This window comes from Coenobita brevimanus, chromosome 24, assembly GCF_032717465.1.
Source record: "Coenobita brevimanus isolate Jiangsu-jjx chromosome 24, ASM3271746v2, whole genome shotgun sequence".
Taxonomy (NCBI): Eukaryota; Metazoa; Arthropoda; class Malacostraca; order Decapoda; family Coenobitidae; genus Coenobita; species Coenobita brevimanus.
The window spans coordinates 14,542,145-14,560,293 of NC_136977.1; the positions used below are offsets into that span (position 1 = coordinate 14,542,145).

The window sequence follows — 18,149 nt, forward strand, 5'->3', positions numbered from 1 at the left end:
GAGCAGACATCCCAGCCATCGCTGCTAACCTTAAGTAGTTTCAGGAATTTTGTCTGTCCTATCTCCTAAGGTCTTGTTTTAAATTTAAAATAATGAAAGTTAATAGACTACATAAAATGTAAAGATTTATTATCTAGAGTATACATGAAAGTTTGTAGTTTTTTTTCGGTAACAGCTGTTTTGGTACGTTAACCAACATCAAACATGGCCGAAAATGTAAACAATGAGGGACTCAAATTTCAAGGATTTGATACAAATACCAACGTCATGGACCTGGTTAAAACATTAATTATGAGGATTAGTGAACTTGAAAAGAAAGTAGAGAATCTAGTGTTAAAGGATGTGTCTGAAAATATGGATAATACCATACAGAGTCTGATCCAGTCCAATGAAACAGCGAATGAAAAGATTAGAAATTTGAAGTGTGAAAATGTCGAATTGAAGAGGAAACTAGAAGAGAGTACTAATAAAACGGAGAAGGTGAGTAGTGTAGTAGAAGAACATAAGGCAAAGTGGGCACACGTAGAAGAAGAACAGAAAGAAGTGGTCAGCTTAAGAGAGATCATCCAGGAAGAAAGGGAAATGAACAAGAAAAAAATGGAAGAAAATGTAGTGAAAATACTGAAGAAAAAAGAGAAAATAGTGAGAGAAACTGTAGAAAGGAACAGATGTGTGGTAGTATTTGGAAACAGGGAAGAGGAAGAAAAGGTTAGATTCGTAAGACTCGAGAGAGACACGAACCTGGTGAGAGGAATATTAGGCATGATTGACCCCGAAGGAGACAAGTGGGTAAAAGAAATTGAGGAAGTAAGGAGGATAGGGCCTTACAAGAAAGGGGAAACAAGACCAATGAGAGTCAAGTTTACATCAGAAAGTGTAATAAATGAGATACTAAAAGTGACCTGGAAATTAAGCAAAGAGGCGGGGATGGAAAATATTATATAAGAAAAGATCTGAATGAAGAAGAAAGAGAAGTTTTAAAATCATTAAAGGAAGAAGTAAAGGAAAAAAATGATAAGAGGACAGAGGAAGAATGTAATACTTTTTTTGGGAGAGTAATGGATATGAAAGTAAGGAAGTGGTATTTAAGGAAATAGAAGTGAAGGAAACCAAGGGGGATGGCAGGGAAAGATCAGAAGTTGAGGAAGTGATACGGATAGAGAGTAGGAGAGAGGAGGGTATTAAAAACGTCAAAAATAATTTGAAGGTGATATATAGTAATCTTGATGGTTTCATATCGACAAGGATCGAAATTAACGATTTCTTGAGAGAACATGAACCTGATGTCATGTGCTTTGTAGAGACCAAATTAAGAGAAGATATTGATGTTCATTTGGGAGATGGTAAATGCAAACTGTGGAGAAAAGACAGAAAAGAAAAAAAGAGAGGAGTGATGATAGCTGTGAAGAACAACATAAATGTAGATACTGTGGAAATGGGAAAAGGCAGGGCTGAAGTGATATATACGAAATTAGAAACTGGAAAGAATGTTAAGAGAGATATGGCAGTAGTGCATGTTCCCCCAAAGACGAGACCATGGAAGGATGATGAATACCATGAGATGTTGTCAGATATGGCTAGCTATTTGCAAAAAATAATTGAAAAAAGTAATGATATAATTTTGGTGGGTGACTTTAACTGTAAAGAGGTGAACTGGGAGGAATGGTACTCGGGAGGCGGCGAGGATTCGTGGGGCGCTATGTTATTAAATATAATAATGAATAATGTGATGACACAATGGGTCAAAGAAGAGACACGGTTTCGAGGTGAGGACACACCAGCAAGGTTAGATTTACTGTTCACCAAAGAACCCGATGTAATAGAATCAGTGAAATACCTCTGTCCTTTAGGGAAAAGTGATCATGTGGTCACTGAGTTCCAGATGTTAATAGGGAATGTCGAGCCAAGAGACGAGCTTCATAGACAGGGAAGATACAACTTTGGGAAAGCAAATTTTACAGGACTGAGAAACTTTTTTGAAAATGCGGATTGGGGAAAATTCAGAGAAACAAGAGAGATGTAGAGGAAGTGGGATATCTTTCTAGACCTCTATAATTTGGGAGTGGAAAAATTTGTACCAAGAGTAAGAGGGAAAGAAAACAGGAAAAAGGAGTGGTTTAATTGAAGGTGTATGATAGCAAAAAAAGAGTGAGATAAGGCATGGAACAATTGGAGAAAGAGAGGTAACAACAGAACAAAGGAAGAATATAAAAGAACAAGAAATGAATACACAAGAATACGTAGAGAAGAAGAAAGGAATTTTGAAAAAGGTATAATAGACAAATGCAAGGATGAACCCAAACTGTTTTATAGATTTGTTAAAGGCAAACTGAAACAAAAGGAAGGAATCACCAAACTGAAAGTAGAAGGAGAGGTCTTTAAGGATGCGGTAATGCAAGCAGAAATAATGAACAAATGTTTCCAGTCAGTTTTCACTAAAGAAAAGGAGCTTGTGGAAGGGAAGAGAGTGATTAGAAATGATCCGGTGATAAAAGATATAAAAGTGGAGGTGCAGGAAGTGTATAAATTACTAGAAACTCAAGATGGAAGGAAAGCCCCAGGACCTGATGGAATTTCTAATTGGGTACTGAAGGAATGCAGAGAACAACTGGCGGATAAAATCCACAGTTTAATCGTATGCTCACTGGAAGAGGGGTAAGTGCCACAAGAATGGAAGAGGGCAAATGTGGTACCGATTTACAAGGGAGGAAACAGGGAAGAACCCCTGAATTATAGACCAGTGTCTCTAACCAGCATGGTCACAAAATTGTGTGAGAGAATCCTGAAAGACAGATGGATAAAATATCTGGAAGAGATGAATATTATGGCTGAATGTCAGTTTGGATTCAGAAGTGGAAGGTCATGTGTTTCTGACTTGTTGAGCTTTTACTCAAGAGCGATTGACGTAGTACAGGAGAGAGATGGTTGGGTGGATTGTGTGTACTTAGACTTAGAGAAGGCCTTTGACAAGGTACCTCATAAGAGACTAATATGGAAACTAGATTATATAGGAGGACTGAAGGGGAAACTTCTGGAATGGATGAGAGACTTTTTGAGAGACAGACAAATGAGGACGGTAATAAAGGATAGGATGTCTGGATGGAGGGAAGTAACAAGTGGAGTCCCTCAAGGCTAGGTGTTGGCGCCAGTAATGTTCCTGATTTACGTAAATGATATGGTAGATGGAGTGAACAGTTATGCAAGTCTGTTTGCTGATGATGTAAAGATCTTGAGGAAGGTAGAGGTTGAGGAGGATTGTAAAATACTGCAGGAGGATTTGGATAGGATACACGATTGGAGCCGGACGTGGGAAATGAAATTTAATGTAAAGAAATGTAAAATATTGGAAATGGGTAAAAGTACCAGGAGACCATCACTGAATTATTTGTTGGGTAATGAATTAATCACAAAAAGGAGAGAAGAGAAAGATTTGGGAGTGCTGGTCCAAGATAGTTTGTCACCAGAAAAGCACATTAACAAGATAGTTAGAGAGACTTACAAACTCTTGACTAACATAAGAGTAGCATTTCATTATATGGATGACGAGAAGATGAACAAATTGATAGTGGCCATGATACGCCCCAGGTTAGAATATGCAGCGGTTGTGTGGTCCCCACACAAAAAGAAAGATATAAACAAGATTGAGAGAATACAGAGAACAGCAACCAAGATGGTCCCCAGTCTGACAGACCTGTCATACAGAGAGAGGCTGGAAAAACTGGATTTGCCTTCCTTAGAGGAAAGGAGAAAGAGGGGAGACATGATTGCAGTGTTCAGGACCATGGTGGGAGTAGATAAAATTGACAAAGAAGATCTGTTTGTATGGGATAAGAGAGCAACAACTGAACACGGAATGAAATTGAAAAAGTCAAGCTGCTTGAAGAATATCAAGATATATAGCTTTCCTTACAGAAGTATAGACTTATGGAATAGCTTGGACAAAGAGATCGTCCAGTCTAAAAACTTAAACGAGCTTAAAGCTAAATTTGACTTATTAAGAAACAGCGACGGAAACCCACGAGCATAGTACATTCTGTGTATATCACAATTAGGTATATTAGGTAAATACTTAAATATTTGGAACGACTTAGACAAAGAGGTGGTGCATGAGAAAAACATTCATGTGTGTAAAGGTAGACTTGATAAATGTGGATATGGAGACAGGACAACACGAGCATTGCTCAATTCCTGTATACTACAAATAGGTAAATACAAACAGGTAAATACACACACACACAGTTGCTGCTATAGTATATTACATATACAAATATAAACACATTGTACATTGTGGGATTAGGGCGTCGGGCTATAGATAGATAGATAGATAGATAGATATTTTATATATATATATATATATATATATATATATATATATATATATACCCTAATCCCTCTAATATCTGAACGCCCAATATCCGAACATCCCCACTAACCGGACATAATCGTCCTGGGATCCAATATTCCTAAAATGGGCCAAAAACCGCAAAAAATTCGAAAAAAATCTGACTTTTTTCCCACCCGTAATTTGAAATTGCCGCCTGGCGCCGAACAGCTGTTACACCATGGTCCCTTCACCCCTTCCTTCCTCCCCCCTCCCCCCTCCCCTGTCAGGGTTGCCATTTGGTATTTTTCATTACCAAGTGTGGGCCAATTTGGTAATGAAAAATTCGTTTCCTACTGAATCAGGATAATGCATTACCAAATGGATTTTTCACATGTGTGAGGATACACAGGATGGAGATGGTGGATTGTTAGCTCTCTCTGATTAATCTGCTACCCTACATAGTATGAAAATAATCAACATGGTGTTAATTATAAGGAGAGTGATTACATGTATTTCCACTTGTATATATAATTAGTGAAGAATAAATGCTAGCTTTAAGAATTTGGTAATGAAAAGTTACATTTGGTAATGAAAGTTGAAGAGATTGGTAATGTGGCCGTTGCAATCTGGCAACTCTGTTACCCCGCCATCATCAACAGTCACAGCCTAACTCCGATGGAGAGCAGATGCTCATAGCACTGCAAGCCACAGGTACTTGTTTTTTGTGAATAAACAGTGAATAAACTGCAATACCTCGCCACTAGAACACAGGAATTTACAGTGTTGTGCAGTGTTAAGAAATTAGAATTTAGAGTGCAGAGGATTAACTGTGGACTGCAAACTGGCAATTCAAACCAGTCCAGGAGCCAGGGACTTGTAAGTACTCAGAATGTTTAATATTGTATAAACTCACCTCTAAAACCTCATTTTATGGTTCTTTTGCATTTATTTCAGTCTTTTATGTCCCTTATTGGTGTGATTTGGGTCTTAAATAGGTACAATGCATGTCCAGAGGGAGTTGTATAGGTGTTTCTCTGAGTTACGGTCCATAAGTACAAGTCCATAAGCTGGGGCCCAACATCCGGACAGGACCACCATCCGGACCTGCTTATGGCTCTATTACATTGGATATTGGAGGGATTACTTATATATATATATATATATATATATATTTACTATACATATATATATATATATATATATATATATATATATATATATATATACTGTGTATATATATTATATATATATATATATATTATATATACAGTATATACAGTACCCTCGCGTCCAACATGCGTTAGTCCAGCACGATTCGGGTCCAGCACGGAGAGGAATTAATTAGTATTATTTAATACGATTTAATTACTGCAACACGAGTGTGTTAACATAACACGCACAGAGCTCCGAGAAGTGGGCGAAATCCGTAGAGTTCACTGTAGCACGATCACCCCTGGTCCAACACGGTCATACTGGACATTCCCATGATGATGATAGCCAATGAAAACTTCTGATCAAGTAGCCTTCCCCGCCCGCTATCTTGACGTGATCGTGATGCTGCCCAATTAAAAACGCTTCTGCTGTCACGTGATGTTTTGTTTAAATTTCTCCCGCCACAGCGCCACTCAGTCACATAATTGCATTGGAAGGTGCTTTTTTCTTGCTGCATTTTCTGCCCTTGTTACTGCATTTTACCCTGCTCACCATGCCTAGGAAGCCTTCTGAGAACCCCAAGAAGCGTCGGCACCTCCCTCAGGCCACCAAGCTAGAAAGCATCGAGAGGAAGAAGAAAGGGGAGAGGAAAGTTGATATTGCCAAGGCCTACGACATGAATGAAGCCAACGTAATCATAATAAAAAACTAAGACAAGATCCTGGCAGCCGAGGGCTATCACACGGCACTTCATACCAGGTTTGCCGAGGATACGATGGTAAATCAGAACTGTAACGTGGTAAAATTGCCGACGATACCACGGGAATTTGGAATTCATCTGGATGGATTCCTGCCGAGGATACGACGGGCAAAACAGTGTGACCAAAACCCAGGCGACTTGACAGAGAATGTATCATACTACAGCATTGAACATTTAACCTGACACTGAATATATATTAATATTTTAGAATAAATATCAATCGTTTTGAAACCCTTCTCATTGGCGTGCATACCAGTTTATAAACAAAGTTGCTTCTCCTTATTCTCTACCGAGTCAGCGACAGCGATCACTTTCCACAGTCACGAGACGGGGCTCTGGCAACAGTGTGAGAAGCATGCACTTTGCTGAGGATTACAGTGCTAGGATAGGCAGAAGCAGGACCTTCCATGGCTGTGGACGAAGATAGTGATTCTGAGTGTGATTTCGAAGGATTTATGAGGGAGGTTGAGGAGGAGCAACAGCCATTACCCGCTAGTGACGCCAGCAGCCATCCTTCGGGGACCCAGTAGGACTACCTACAGCCTTGGATACCACCTTCCATTCCCAGCAAGCCCACCAACACTAACCTAAAAGGTTAGTTATCATTCATAGCACAGTACCATTTATTATAATTACAATAGTACCAATATATGTATAGGTATATGGTAGGTAATTAGGGTGAATTTTCCGAGGGTTGCTGACATAATTCATTTTTCCCCATAAGCTCTATTGTTAGTCCAACACGTTTTTGGTCCAACACGTGACCCATGCATGACAATATTACCGTGCTGGACGCGAGGGTACTGTATATACATATATATATATATGTTGTATATATATATATATATATATATATATATATATATATGTGTATACATATATATATATATATATATATATATATATATATATATATATATATATATATGTGTGTGTATATATATATATATATATATATATATATATATATGTGTGTGTGTATATATATATATATATATATATATATATATATGTATATATATATATATATATATATATATATATATATATATATATATATATATATATATATATTACAATCCCAGTTAACCGGGTGGCTTGGGGAATTTACCTTCCCTGTTACAGATTTTTCCTGTATATCTGATATTCAAATCAAGTCTATACAAAGGCTATAATTCTCACAGCAGTAAATACAATTCAGGTACTCACCACTCACATCAAGGGCCACACTTAGAGATTCCACCTGAAAAATTGCCTCGTAAACACACACTATGGTCATAACGCAAGTGCATGCAATGCCTAGAAGTACTGCAAAACGCACAACTCTATTCTGTTAACTACCGAATTATTCGGTGTATATACTGTACTCATAGAATGAAAAAATTAATAAAATCTTGAACATTTATTGGTGAACTGATGTTATGTTTGGTGAATGAATTTGGGGCAGTGTGTAGGAGGAGGAAGCTGAAAGTTAATGTAAACAAATGTAAAGTTATGGCGTTTGAGAGGAATGAAGTCACAGAATGTACAGTGAGGTTGGATGGTGAGGATATGGAGAATGTGAGTGCATTCAAGTACTTGGGTAGTGTGATGAGTAAGGATGGAACTTTGGGGGATGAAATGCGTGAAAGGGTACAGCAGGGAAGGACGGTTGTTGGTTCACTGAAAGCAGTGATGAGAAATAGGGAGGTGAGTATGGAAGTTAAGAAGTCACTGAATGATAGTATTGTGATCCCTACCCTGACGTATAGAAGCGAGGCGTGGACCTTGCAAGAGGGGAACAAGTCAAGAGTGAGAGCAGTGGAAATGAGTTACTTGAGAGGAGCATGTGGAGTGACATGGAGGGACAGGTTGACGAATGAAGAAGTGAAGGAACGTTGTGGGGTGGATGTGGATGTGGTTGAGAAGATTAGGAAAAATACACTGAGGTGGTTTGGACATGTGGAGAGAATGGAGAATGAAAGACTGACTAAGAGGGTGTATGTAGGTGAGGTGGAGGGAGGGAGAGGGAGAGGTAGACTGAGGATGAGGTGGAGGGATGGAGTTAAGAGGTACATGAGGGAGGGGGGGGGGTGAGTTGGGGGGAGGGTAGTCAAATGGTGGGTACCAGAGTGACTTGGAGGCATTTTGTCTGTAGCCATCCTTTGTGGGATTAGGGCGTCGGGCTATAGATAGATAGATAGATAGATAGCTAGATGTTATGTTAAGACTGCACTGTAGAATTATCACGACACGTGCCCCCACGTGAGCTTTGTTTACAGTCCTGGCCCCAACTGACCGCCACCATAATTTCCACCCCTTACCCACCAGTCAGCTGTTTTGCACCATTCTGTTAACTACCGAAGTATTCGTTGTATATACTGTACTCATAAAAATGGAAAAATAAAGAAATAAAATCTTGAACATTTATTGGTGAACTGAAGTTAAGACTGCACTGTAGAATTATCACGACACCTGCCCCCACATGAACATTGTTTATGGTCCCGGCCCCGATTGTATTTCTTCCCCACCTGACCGCCACCATTCCACCCCTCATTCGCCAATCAGCTGTTTTGTAAAAAATAATATACCGTATTTCGCGGCATGTAAGACGCAGCATTGTGAAAGACGCACCCTAATTCTGGCAGGGCAGTTCTGTGAAAAAAAAGTTTGCCCCAACCAAGACTGCAGTAAGGTTTCTTGATAAGAGCCATTACCACACAGATACACACTCACCTTTCAGAATCTATTCATTACTGATCATCAGCCTTTGGTTTCTTTTTTTATATACAAAGAATGGTACAGGAAAAGAAAACAATGCCCCTTCATGACAAAACGTGACTGATATGTGCCACTATCACTTAGATACAACACTCACCTTTCAGAATCTATTCAGTACTGCTCATCATCCTTTAGTTTCTTCTTTCATGTACAAAGAATGATACAGGAAAAGAGAAAACAAAACCCCGTCTTAAAACGTGACTTCAAACCACGAGGCCATCTCAACTTTGTTGATAAATATGTATCAGTAAACTGATATAAACACTGTTTTTATTATTTTATGAATTTAAAACCACAAATGAAGTCAATAAACTCTATTCTTTCATTCATTGACGAAAACATAAAATACAATGAATGTTCACATCAGTTCATTTATCCTAAAAGAACCCCGTCATATTCCACACCTGTTACAGAATTTCCTCACATTGCCTTGACTCAAGCACAATATCAGACGACTACCATCATTAATCATGCACTCTAACTAACCTGTAATTACCTCCACAAATAATATAAAAAGGTAGCACTTGTAAATACACAAATTACAATGTTTTACAACTAAAGTTCAATATAGCAAGGCTGCTTGGGAACAGGATAGACAGCTGTTTTTAATCTCTTCTCTCAGTATCACTCCTTCACTGTCAGCTATGTTTGCCTTGCAGCATCAACAATTAAATATGTATGCTTCACTGATCATAATTTACTATAAACATTCATTTCAAAACATACTATGGTGAAAACATCCATTGTTACACCTTAGTAACACTGCTGCCTCCCAGCCGTTAGACAGCAGTCTCTACCCCTTCCTCTCAGTATCACTTCCTCACTGTCAGCGATGTTTCCCTTGCAGCATCAACAGTTAAAAATCCGTTCTTCACTGATCACAATTTACTAAAAACAGACATTCATCTCAAAACATGTCGAGAATGGTGAAACTATCTCTTAGCAACACTGCTGCATCCCAAGCGCTAGACAACTGGCTCAACCCTCTTCTCCCAGTATCACTCCCTTACTGTCAGCTGTTTTCCTTGCAGCATCAACAATTAAAAATGCATATTTCTCTTACCAGAATTTGCTAAAAACAGATATCCATCTCAAAACATTCGAGTACTGTGAAAACATCCATTTTTGGTCTTAACACTGCTGCCTCCCAGTCGCTATGGTACACACACACACACACGCACACATGTACACACCACATGCAACATTCGCTCACCTCTGAAACATTTACATCAGTCCGTTTTGGAGTACCCAGTGGCTTTATTATATGCCAAAAACATCAAAATGTATTTGGTTGTTCAATATAAATATCATCACTTAAGGATATGAAACATCTCAAACAATTTATTCATCCAAACATCGTCAGTGCAAGACTAAAGGTGTACAGCACCACTGATCCTAAATTTTCCATGGTTGCATCTGTCATGATCACCTAAAACCTATATTCACTTCATATTACTGACATGGTGAAAATTTCACTCGTCTTCAAATCCTGAGAATTCATCACTACTTCCCCCGAGTCCTGAAGCATCACTGGAAGTCATCACCACAGTCATCATCACTGCTTCACTGTCACTTTCATACAGTGAATGGTCTTCAGTACCATCCATTGAATTGCTTATACCACACCATACGATTTTAACTTGGCAATCGTTTTAACTGAGCACAGGCGATATTCAGACTTGGGGCATTTGATACAGCCCACATTAACCTCCTCAGTACATGTTTCCTGAACTGAATAAAATCATATGGCGAGCATGAATAAACTACCCTATAAAATACATTGCTGGGCTGAAGGGATTATAATAAGCGGATTATTAGTTCCCTAGCCTGACTCTTCCCATTTCTACTTCCTTAACTACACCCACACCAAACTCTCACCCACACCTTAGGATTCTGGTCGTTTCGGCCGTAACGTCCAAAATGGCAAAAGATTTTACAACCTAACCTAACCTAACCTAACAAATTTGGACGTTACGGCCTAAATGATCCCCATTGCCGATCATGAGAGCTTTGCTTAGGCAGCAGAGATGCAGAGAGTGAACGTTGTCGATCATTCTGATCGCTTCGTCTGCTAAGAATACAACAGAAATGGCGGACGCTGATACGAATGCCCGTCAGGCACTTCTATTTCAGATATTGCATCAGTTATGCTACTCAGTGAATTTTATCCTATTTTCATAACAAAATACTGTAATTGGGTGTGCCCTGAGTTGCATAGACATTGCTAAAGTACTTCACTTGGCTGAAAAAGTGAAGCTGTAACTTCGTTAGCTTGCTAGAGTAGGGTGTACGCTAGACACTAAACTGCTAAGTTGCTAAACCGCTAAACCCCTTGACGGTATTGGCCAGTTGAGCTGAAAACAAACCGTGGATGCTTTGTGTTTTTTAACTTCCGTGTTTTAATATCTGCTGCATATATACACTCACAAAATGTCACAAAAGTAACTGACCTAATTAGGGTTACTGTATTTCCATACGTGACGAAAGTCTGTTTTGATGACTTGGCAGTTTCACTAGCCAGCATCTCTCCAGTATGATTGCTTTGCTAGTTAGTGAATGGATGGCAAGCAAAGTGGTCATGATTGCCTTTCAGAAGGTTAGCAGACGGTTCACCAGTGATCATGTACGTTAGCTTGCTGGAATAGTGCGGATGCTAAACTGTTAAATTGCTAAACCGCTAAATATCTTCACGATGTTAGCCAGTTGACCTGTAAACAAACCCGCGAAAGTTATCTCGCGTGTTTCTTAAATCTGCTGCATATACACACTAGTGTATATTATTTTTAAAAATAAAATCAAGTCTGCATACTGTAGAAAACACCTCTGGTTGCTAAGCATTGAGATGATCATCTTTATAAGAGTTTCTTCTCAGTGAAGCCTAACTAACCTGCCTTAGTCTAACGTGCAGGACGCATGGGGATATTTTAAGGTAACTTTGAGACAAAAAAGTGCGTCTTATATGCCACGAAATACGGTAAATGATGTACCGTACAAAGTGCAAGCATATTATTTTTTTTCTTCCAACAAAGTAAGCATTCATTCCCATTAACATTATTTTTTTTATCTCTGCCAATGCATATGCATTCTTAGATGAATTAATGTGGTGCAAGTTAGAGTCGGTCGGTTAGGAAGAAAAACACACCGGCGTTTGCTGTTTGCTCTCCCGAGATGTCTGGTTTATGAATTCCATGACTGTTTTGGAGACTATTTAACCATTCAATACTGAAATCACACTTGACTTCTATATTCATTTTACTGTGAAACTCTCTTGCTTTTTCTTGTATAAGAGGACCAGAAATACGTGCTCCCTTAAATCTTGCTAAGCAAAACCACTCGTACAATGAAGAGTATGCCTTTTTTCAATGAACTTATGTGTTTCGCTTTTCATGAAAAATTAATTGAGCTTCGATGCTTGGATCTTGACATCATAAATCATTGAATTTCCTACGTTATATTCAGTCATCAGTGTTTTATATTGTTCGCCTTTTTCAAGTCTATTGCATATGACCAGCTTCTGTTTCAAGGTAAGCACGACATGCTTATGTTTAGTTTGCTCTTTAGGCATTTTGGAGTGTAGAAATACCGTCTGTCAGAGCAACACAACAGCAAGAGAGCTTGTTTACTGTCCAGTGGTAAAAAGCACACTGGTGATTTGTGGAGGGTGTGGAGGATGACTGAATTCAAGTAGGGGAAACAGGGGGAGACGAGGGGTGGTTAGGAGGATTTACTAGGGATTAACATTAGCCGCAAATGCCTTCACCTCACTTTGTCCGACTTCACCTAGCCTCGCGTGACACGATAAAATGGCGGTTTGGTGGTCCATTCAAACTGGCGTACAGTTATAACTTACTGACACATTCACCAGCCCTTGAATTTTTCCGTTTTTCTGAGTATTCCATTCGTCTGGATACCGGATACCGGATAGCAGGGATTGTACTGTGTGTGTGTGTGTGTGTGTGTGTGTGTGTATATATATATATATATATATATATATATATATAAAAACACACTGTACATATCTATATATATCTTACATATATATATATATAATATATGTATATACAGTCGGCACAATGGAAGTCTGGACCCTCTAATTCGCACCATATATTTGGTAGGGTCCAAGAAATAATGTAGGAAAATTCCTGTCGTTGGTGTATTTTTTTCTGGTGGCTTCTAGCAACTTTACAGGCTTACCACCACATGCTGTGAGATTATTAGCTCAGTGCCTGCCTGACTTTGGGTGGGAGAGCATGTCAGATTTTTTTGTCCTGCCTGGCCCTTGTTAATTTCAAAGCTCTCATTTTCACACCCTCCTCTGCCTTAGTGAATTATTGGAGATGGGTCCGAAGCCACTAACTGATGTAGGAAAAGCCCGAATTTTAACTATGAGAGAGGAAAATGTAAAAATTAAGGAGAGGCTTCAGTGCAGCAGTACTGCTGGGGATCCTGAAGTCTTTCTGAAGTCAATGCTGTATGGTTCTTTCAGACACATCTTTCAGCAATTCTGGGTACATATCTTTCAGCAATTCTGGGTACATATCTTTCAGCTATCTAGCAGTCAAACGTGGGTCTTTTATCACAGCTTGCTTCAGTAACCTGTCTGTAGTTGGTGATGTCTTCCTTTTAGGTCCTAGCCTGTCTTTATGTCGGGGAATTGTGTTTTTTGGCAGGTGGCGGGCAGCAGCAAGGAGTGCCATAACGGTAGATTTTCCTCGCCCAGTTCAAATACAAATATTCTTAGTTTTTACATTTTCCTCTCTCATAGTTAAAATTCGGGCTTTTTCTACATCAGTTAATGGCTTAGGACCCATCTCCAATGATTCACTAAGGCAGAGGAGGGTGTGAAAAAGAGAGGTTTGAAATTAACAAGTGCCAGTCAGGACAAGAAAATCTGACGTGCTTTCCCATCCAAAGTCAGGCAGGCACTGAGCTCATAATCTCACAGCATTTGGCGGTAAGCCTATAAAGTTGCTAGAAGCCACCAGAAAAAAATCCACCAACTATAGGAATTTTCCTACAATATTTCTTGGCCCCTACCAAATATACTGTGCGAATTAGGGGGTCCAGACTTCCACTGCGCCGACTGTATATATATATATATATATATATATATATATATATAATAAAATAAAATAATTTGGTTTTAAGCCAGGTATCCCCGATGGGCTAAGGCGTTGCCTCTGGATAGAGGACTTTTGGATTGGAGTGTGTAGCATTTTATGACAAGATGCCCTTCCTAATGTCTACCAATGACCCTTGGATGGATTTGATCCTCCGACCCTTCGGTCAGAGAGGAGCACTCTTACCCACTGAGCCACGGATGCTATATATATATACATATATACCATAGATAGATAGACAGATAGCTACAGACATACATATATATATATATATATATATATATATATGAACAGGTAAAAGCACTCTTTAACTAATATGGAAACAACCTGTTCTGTTTACTGCTGAATTTTGCAGTGAAAATTATATAAACTGGACGATGATCACACCACATATATTTGCATGACATATAGTCAAATAGCCTGCAATTGGTCAAATATTCCCAAAATATACCAACTTCCGATTTACTATATACTGTATAACTTCTAAATAACATACTGCAAACACAAACATAACAAGGGTAGGTGTGAAAAGGAGTTCTGTGCTTATACATCAACATAAAAGCAAGAGTTATACATACGGTTTCCAAAACAGCAAAACCTTATGTAAATGTGTCACGTTTATATATCCATAAGAATAAGCCCACCAACACTTTCAGTGACAACTACTGCACTGTATTCAGTACTGTGGCATTTTGTATTCTTATGGATTAAATTAAATTACACAGTTCAACCACTGAGTGCAAGATTTAAGGATTATGTACTGGTTACATTAATCTAATATACTTATTTAAGTCCAACCAACGGTCAGAATATGTTAGTAAGGTAAAGATTTAGGTGACAATTGGGCCTTTTCGCACGGTAAAAAATTAATTTCTTTTAAGATCACTGAGGCATTTGAAGACAACCATAGGTGCTTTCACTTTGTTGAAAAAAATAATAAATAAAAAAATAAAAAAGATAAAGCCTCTTCACGGCTGTCCTCGGGTACTTTCTTGATGATTGAGAATGTTGATTAAATAATGGAGAAGGTATTAAGGGTCAATGAGATGTAACTATGTTCTCTAGTGCACAGGGAACCTTCTCCTTAATCAACAACCACAACAGTAAGTGGAGTTTGTTAATTCATTCATATCATTGATAAATGCTCCAACATGCTTGAATGTGTTGGTCTTTGTCCCCTAATGGCTGTCCTGATAAAATTTAACTTTCAACCTTTAAAAAGGCATTCAGTTTGGGTTTTCTGAACTCGCACACAGTATTATCTCCCTGTACTGTAATAACCCTAACCACTCATCCTCATTTAACTAAGTTAGAATGGCCCAGAAAAAGAAGTAAATGGGATCCCGTGATACCCAGACAGTAGCAGACCCAGATTTACTAAGATTCTCTCAATCAAGTGCTATGCAGGAAGATATGTTTCTGCATAAGAAATTCACATAGAAAGAGAACAGAAAAACTGCACACCCCTGAACAAATACCAAGGACTGAAGTGACTCTCAAGTGGGTTTCAGTGAATAAGAAACTCTGGAATATGAAGTCTCAGAGAAGAACTTGAATTCCATCTCTCAAGACAGCATTACTTATAATGGTACTCTAACCAAACAGAAAGGTATACTGCATGAATCTCTCATGAAATAAATTACAGGAGAGAGAGAGAGAGAGAGAGAGAGAGAGAGAGAGAGAGAGAGAGAGAGAGAGAGCACCTTCACTGTTACAGAAATGTGACCAAAAGATCAGTACTGATAGCCTCTAATCTTGCACTCGGGGATTATGAGGGTTAAATCATTGAAAGATGGGCATACTGTGTTATGTTACACATATAGCAAGGCTAGACTTAGTATGTATACCAAACACTCCTCAGGCTGTACCCAAATAAAGGCATTCCATTTAAAAATTTAGGATCAATTTTGTAATATATGTATGTTCAGCTTCCAATGATTTCACAGGGTACAATACAAGGTTTGCAGTAGGCAGCAACTGGAGCAGTGGGACATCTGTGGATTAAGCTGGTAGGTGCATAAAAGAGAGCTCGAGGTGTTAATACTTATAAAAGCCATACCATTTCTGAGCCCTTGAGAGCACCGTGTGTAAAAAATAATAAATAAATATAAATTTTCGGTATATTACATTATATTTCTTGACTCCTCTTAATTATCAGGAAAGCAATTTGAGAATTAATGACTTTCTCCATGAAAATGATTAATTAGAGACAAAGAAAAAAAAAAAAAAATTACTAGACTATTTGAAACTAAGGGAACCAAAGCAAAAGCAACCACCAGCAAATATTAGCTTAATCAAAACACTATTCAACTATGTTAATCAAGGATAATTTGTTAATCAACCCCCAAAAAACAAACTAAGCTCCACACCATATATCATAAACTTGAAATATGTGGGACAGGAAGATGAAACAAGAGTATACTCACACAAGCCAAAGGGGCGGTCAGTGGGCCCAGGAAGAGAGTAACGGTGTTTGGTTTTGTCCTGACTAGTGGTCTGAGAAGGAGTGGCAGCTAGAGAAGACAGCTGGGCATTTAGGTCCATCACACTGCCTGACCTTGTTACACCATCCAGACCAGCTTCAAGACTCCCGAACAGCTGCAACCCATGTAATTTTGTTATATCAATATTAAACAATGACTTCAGTTAGTTCTTAATCATGTAAATAATTACAAATGATATCAGTATTTGAAAACACTACAGTAAGCAATATGGAATGATATTTTTAGTAGCACTTCTGAAAAATGTTACAATGATTTAAGGTGCTGGCTGGCTCTTTCAGGTTTATAAAATTATTTTTACCTTCTGATGTATGATGAATAAATGGTTAACCCTTAAATGGCAGCAGATAATTGCGCAAGCTCCCACTACAACTTTGGTTGACATTCACTACTGATGAGGGTTATCAACTGTTTTACAATACAATACTACAATATTTTCCCATTCCTCTTACTCTTTTCTCAATCCTCATTACTAAACAAACAGTAGGATTAACAGCATATTACTGATATGGTTCCTTTTCTTTCAGCATAATTTCGCTTCAAAAGGTAAAAATTCCCACTGCAACTAAACTACACCTGTACTCTGATTTGAATACAGCAATAAACACCTATATAAAGAGAGATAAGTGATCTTATAATTATCTGTATTTGTCTCTCCTTGTTGGTCATTACAGGACCTTTGAAAAGGATATCTTCCTTTGTCCTCTCACTGCATACATGGGCAGTGATTGCAGGGGATTTATCCTGACAGTTGTATGTAAAGGAGAGGAATCCTGTAACTCCACGGTGCTTGTAAAATTAATATGTGATCATTCCTAATGTCTCCTTTGCTCTGACGGATGTGAATCCAAGTAATAAGCTGACAATGAAATCAGCCAATTTATTTATGCATTTACTGCCCCTTTACCTTGCACCATTCTTAACCTTCTCACTATGAGAGGTTTTTCCTAAACCAAATATAATAATTTGGCAGTAGCAGTAATGAAAAAAAAAAAATGGCATCACTGTACTAACAGGGTTACTGGGAGACTTTTTTATGGCTTCATCACTGTGAGCGGTCCAGCTTAAGCTGATTAAAATCATTTGGTTAGAGTAAGAACAAAATAAAAATAGGAATCACTGTACTGAAGACATTACTCATGGGGCAAAACAGTATTAGATGATGATGATGTTTTTTTTTTTTTTTAAATCCGAGGAAGAAGGAACCAAAGGCTGTGAGCCCGCAAAACAGTTCCTTCCAAGAAAAAAAAATATATATATATATATATATATATATATATATATATATATATACATATATATATATATATATATATATATATATATATATATATATATATATATATAAAAGAGAGCCAAATTTAAGATCTGTTCATTTCGAGATGTCTGGACACACTGCATTTGAAAGACTGGAGATCATAAAAAGTAGGACATACAGACAGAGGGAGACAGTTCCAGAGTTGACCTGTTGCATAAATGAAGGATTGTGAGTAGTGGTTAACTCTTGCATTAGAGAGTTGGACAGAAAAGGG

General features: G+C 38.2%; 1 protein-coding gene across 5 annotated transcripts in view; it reads right to left on the reverse strand.

Annotated features, from left to right (window-relative positions):
• The window catches only part of Khc-73 (Kinesin heavy chain 73), a 1,251,394-nt gene that overhangs the window by 238,111 nt on the left and 995,134 nt on the right, over positions 1-18,149 (reverse strand). For all 5 annotated transcript variants that reach the window (XM_080267622.1, XM_080267621.1, XM_080267623.1 and 2 more), the window contains one exon: positions 16,543-16,714. In XM_080267622.1, the coding sequence (XP_080123748.1) occupies positions 16,543-16,714 (172 nt within the window). The remainder of the gene's footprint in view (positions 1-16,542; positions 16,715-18,149) is intronic.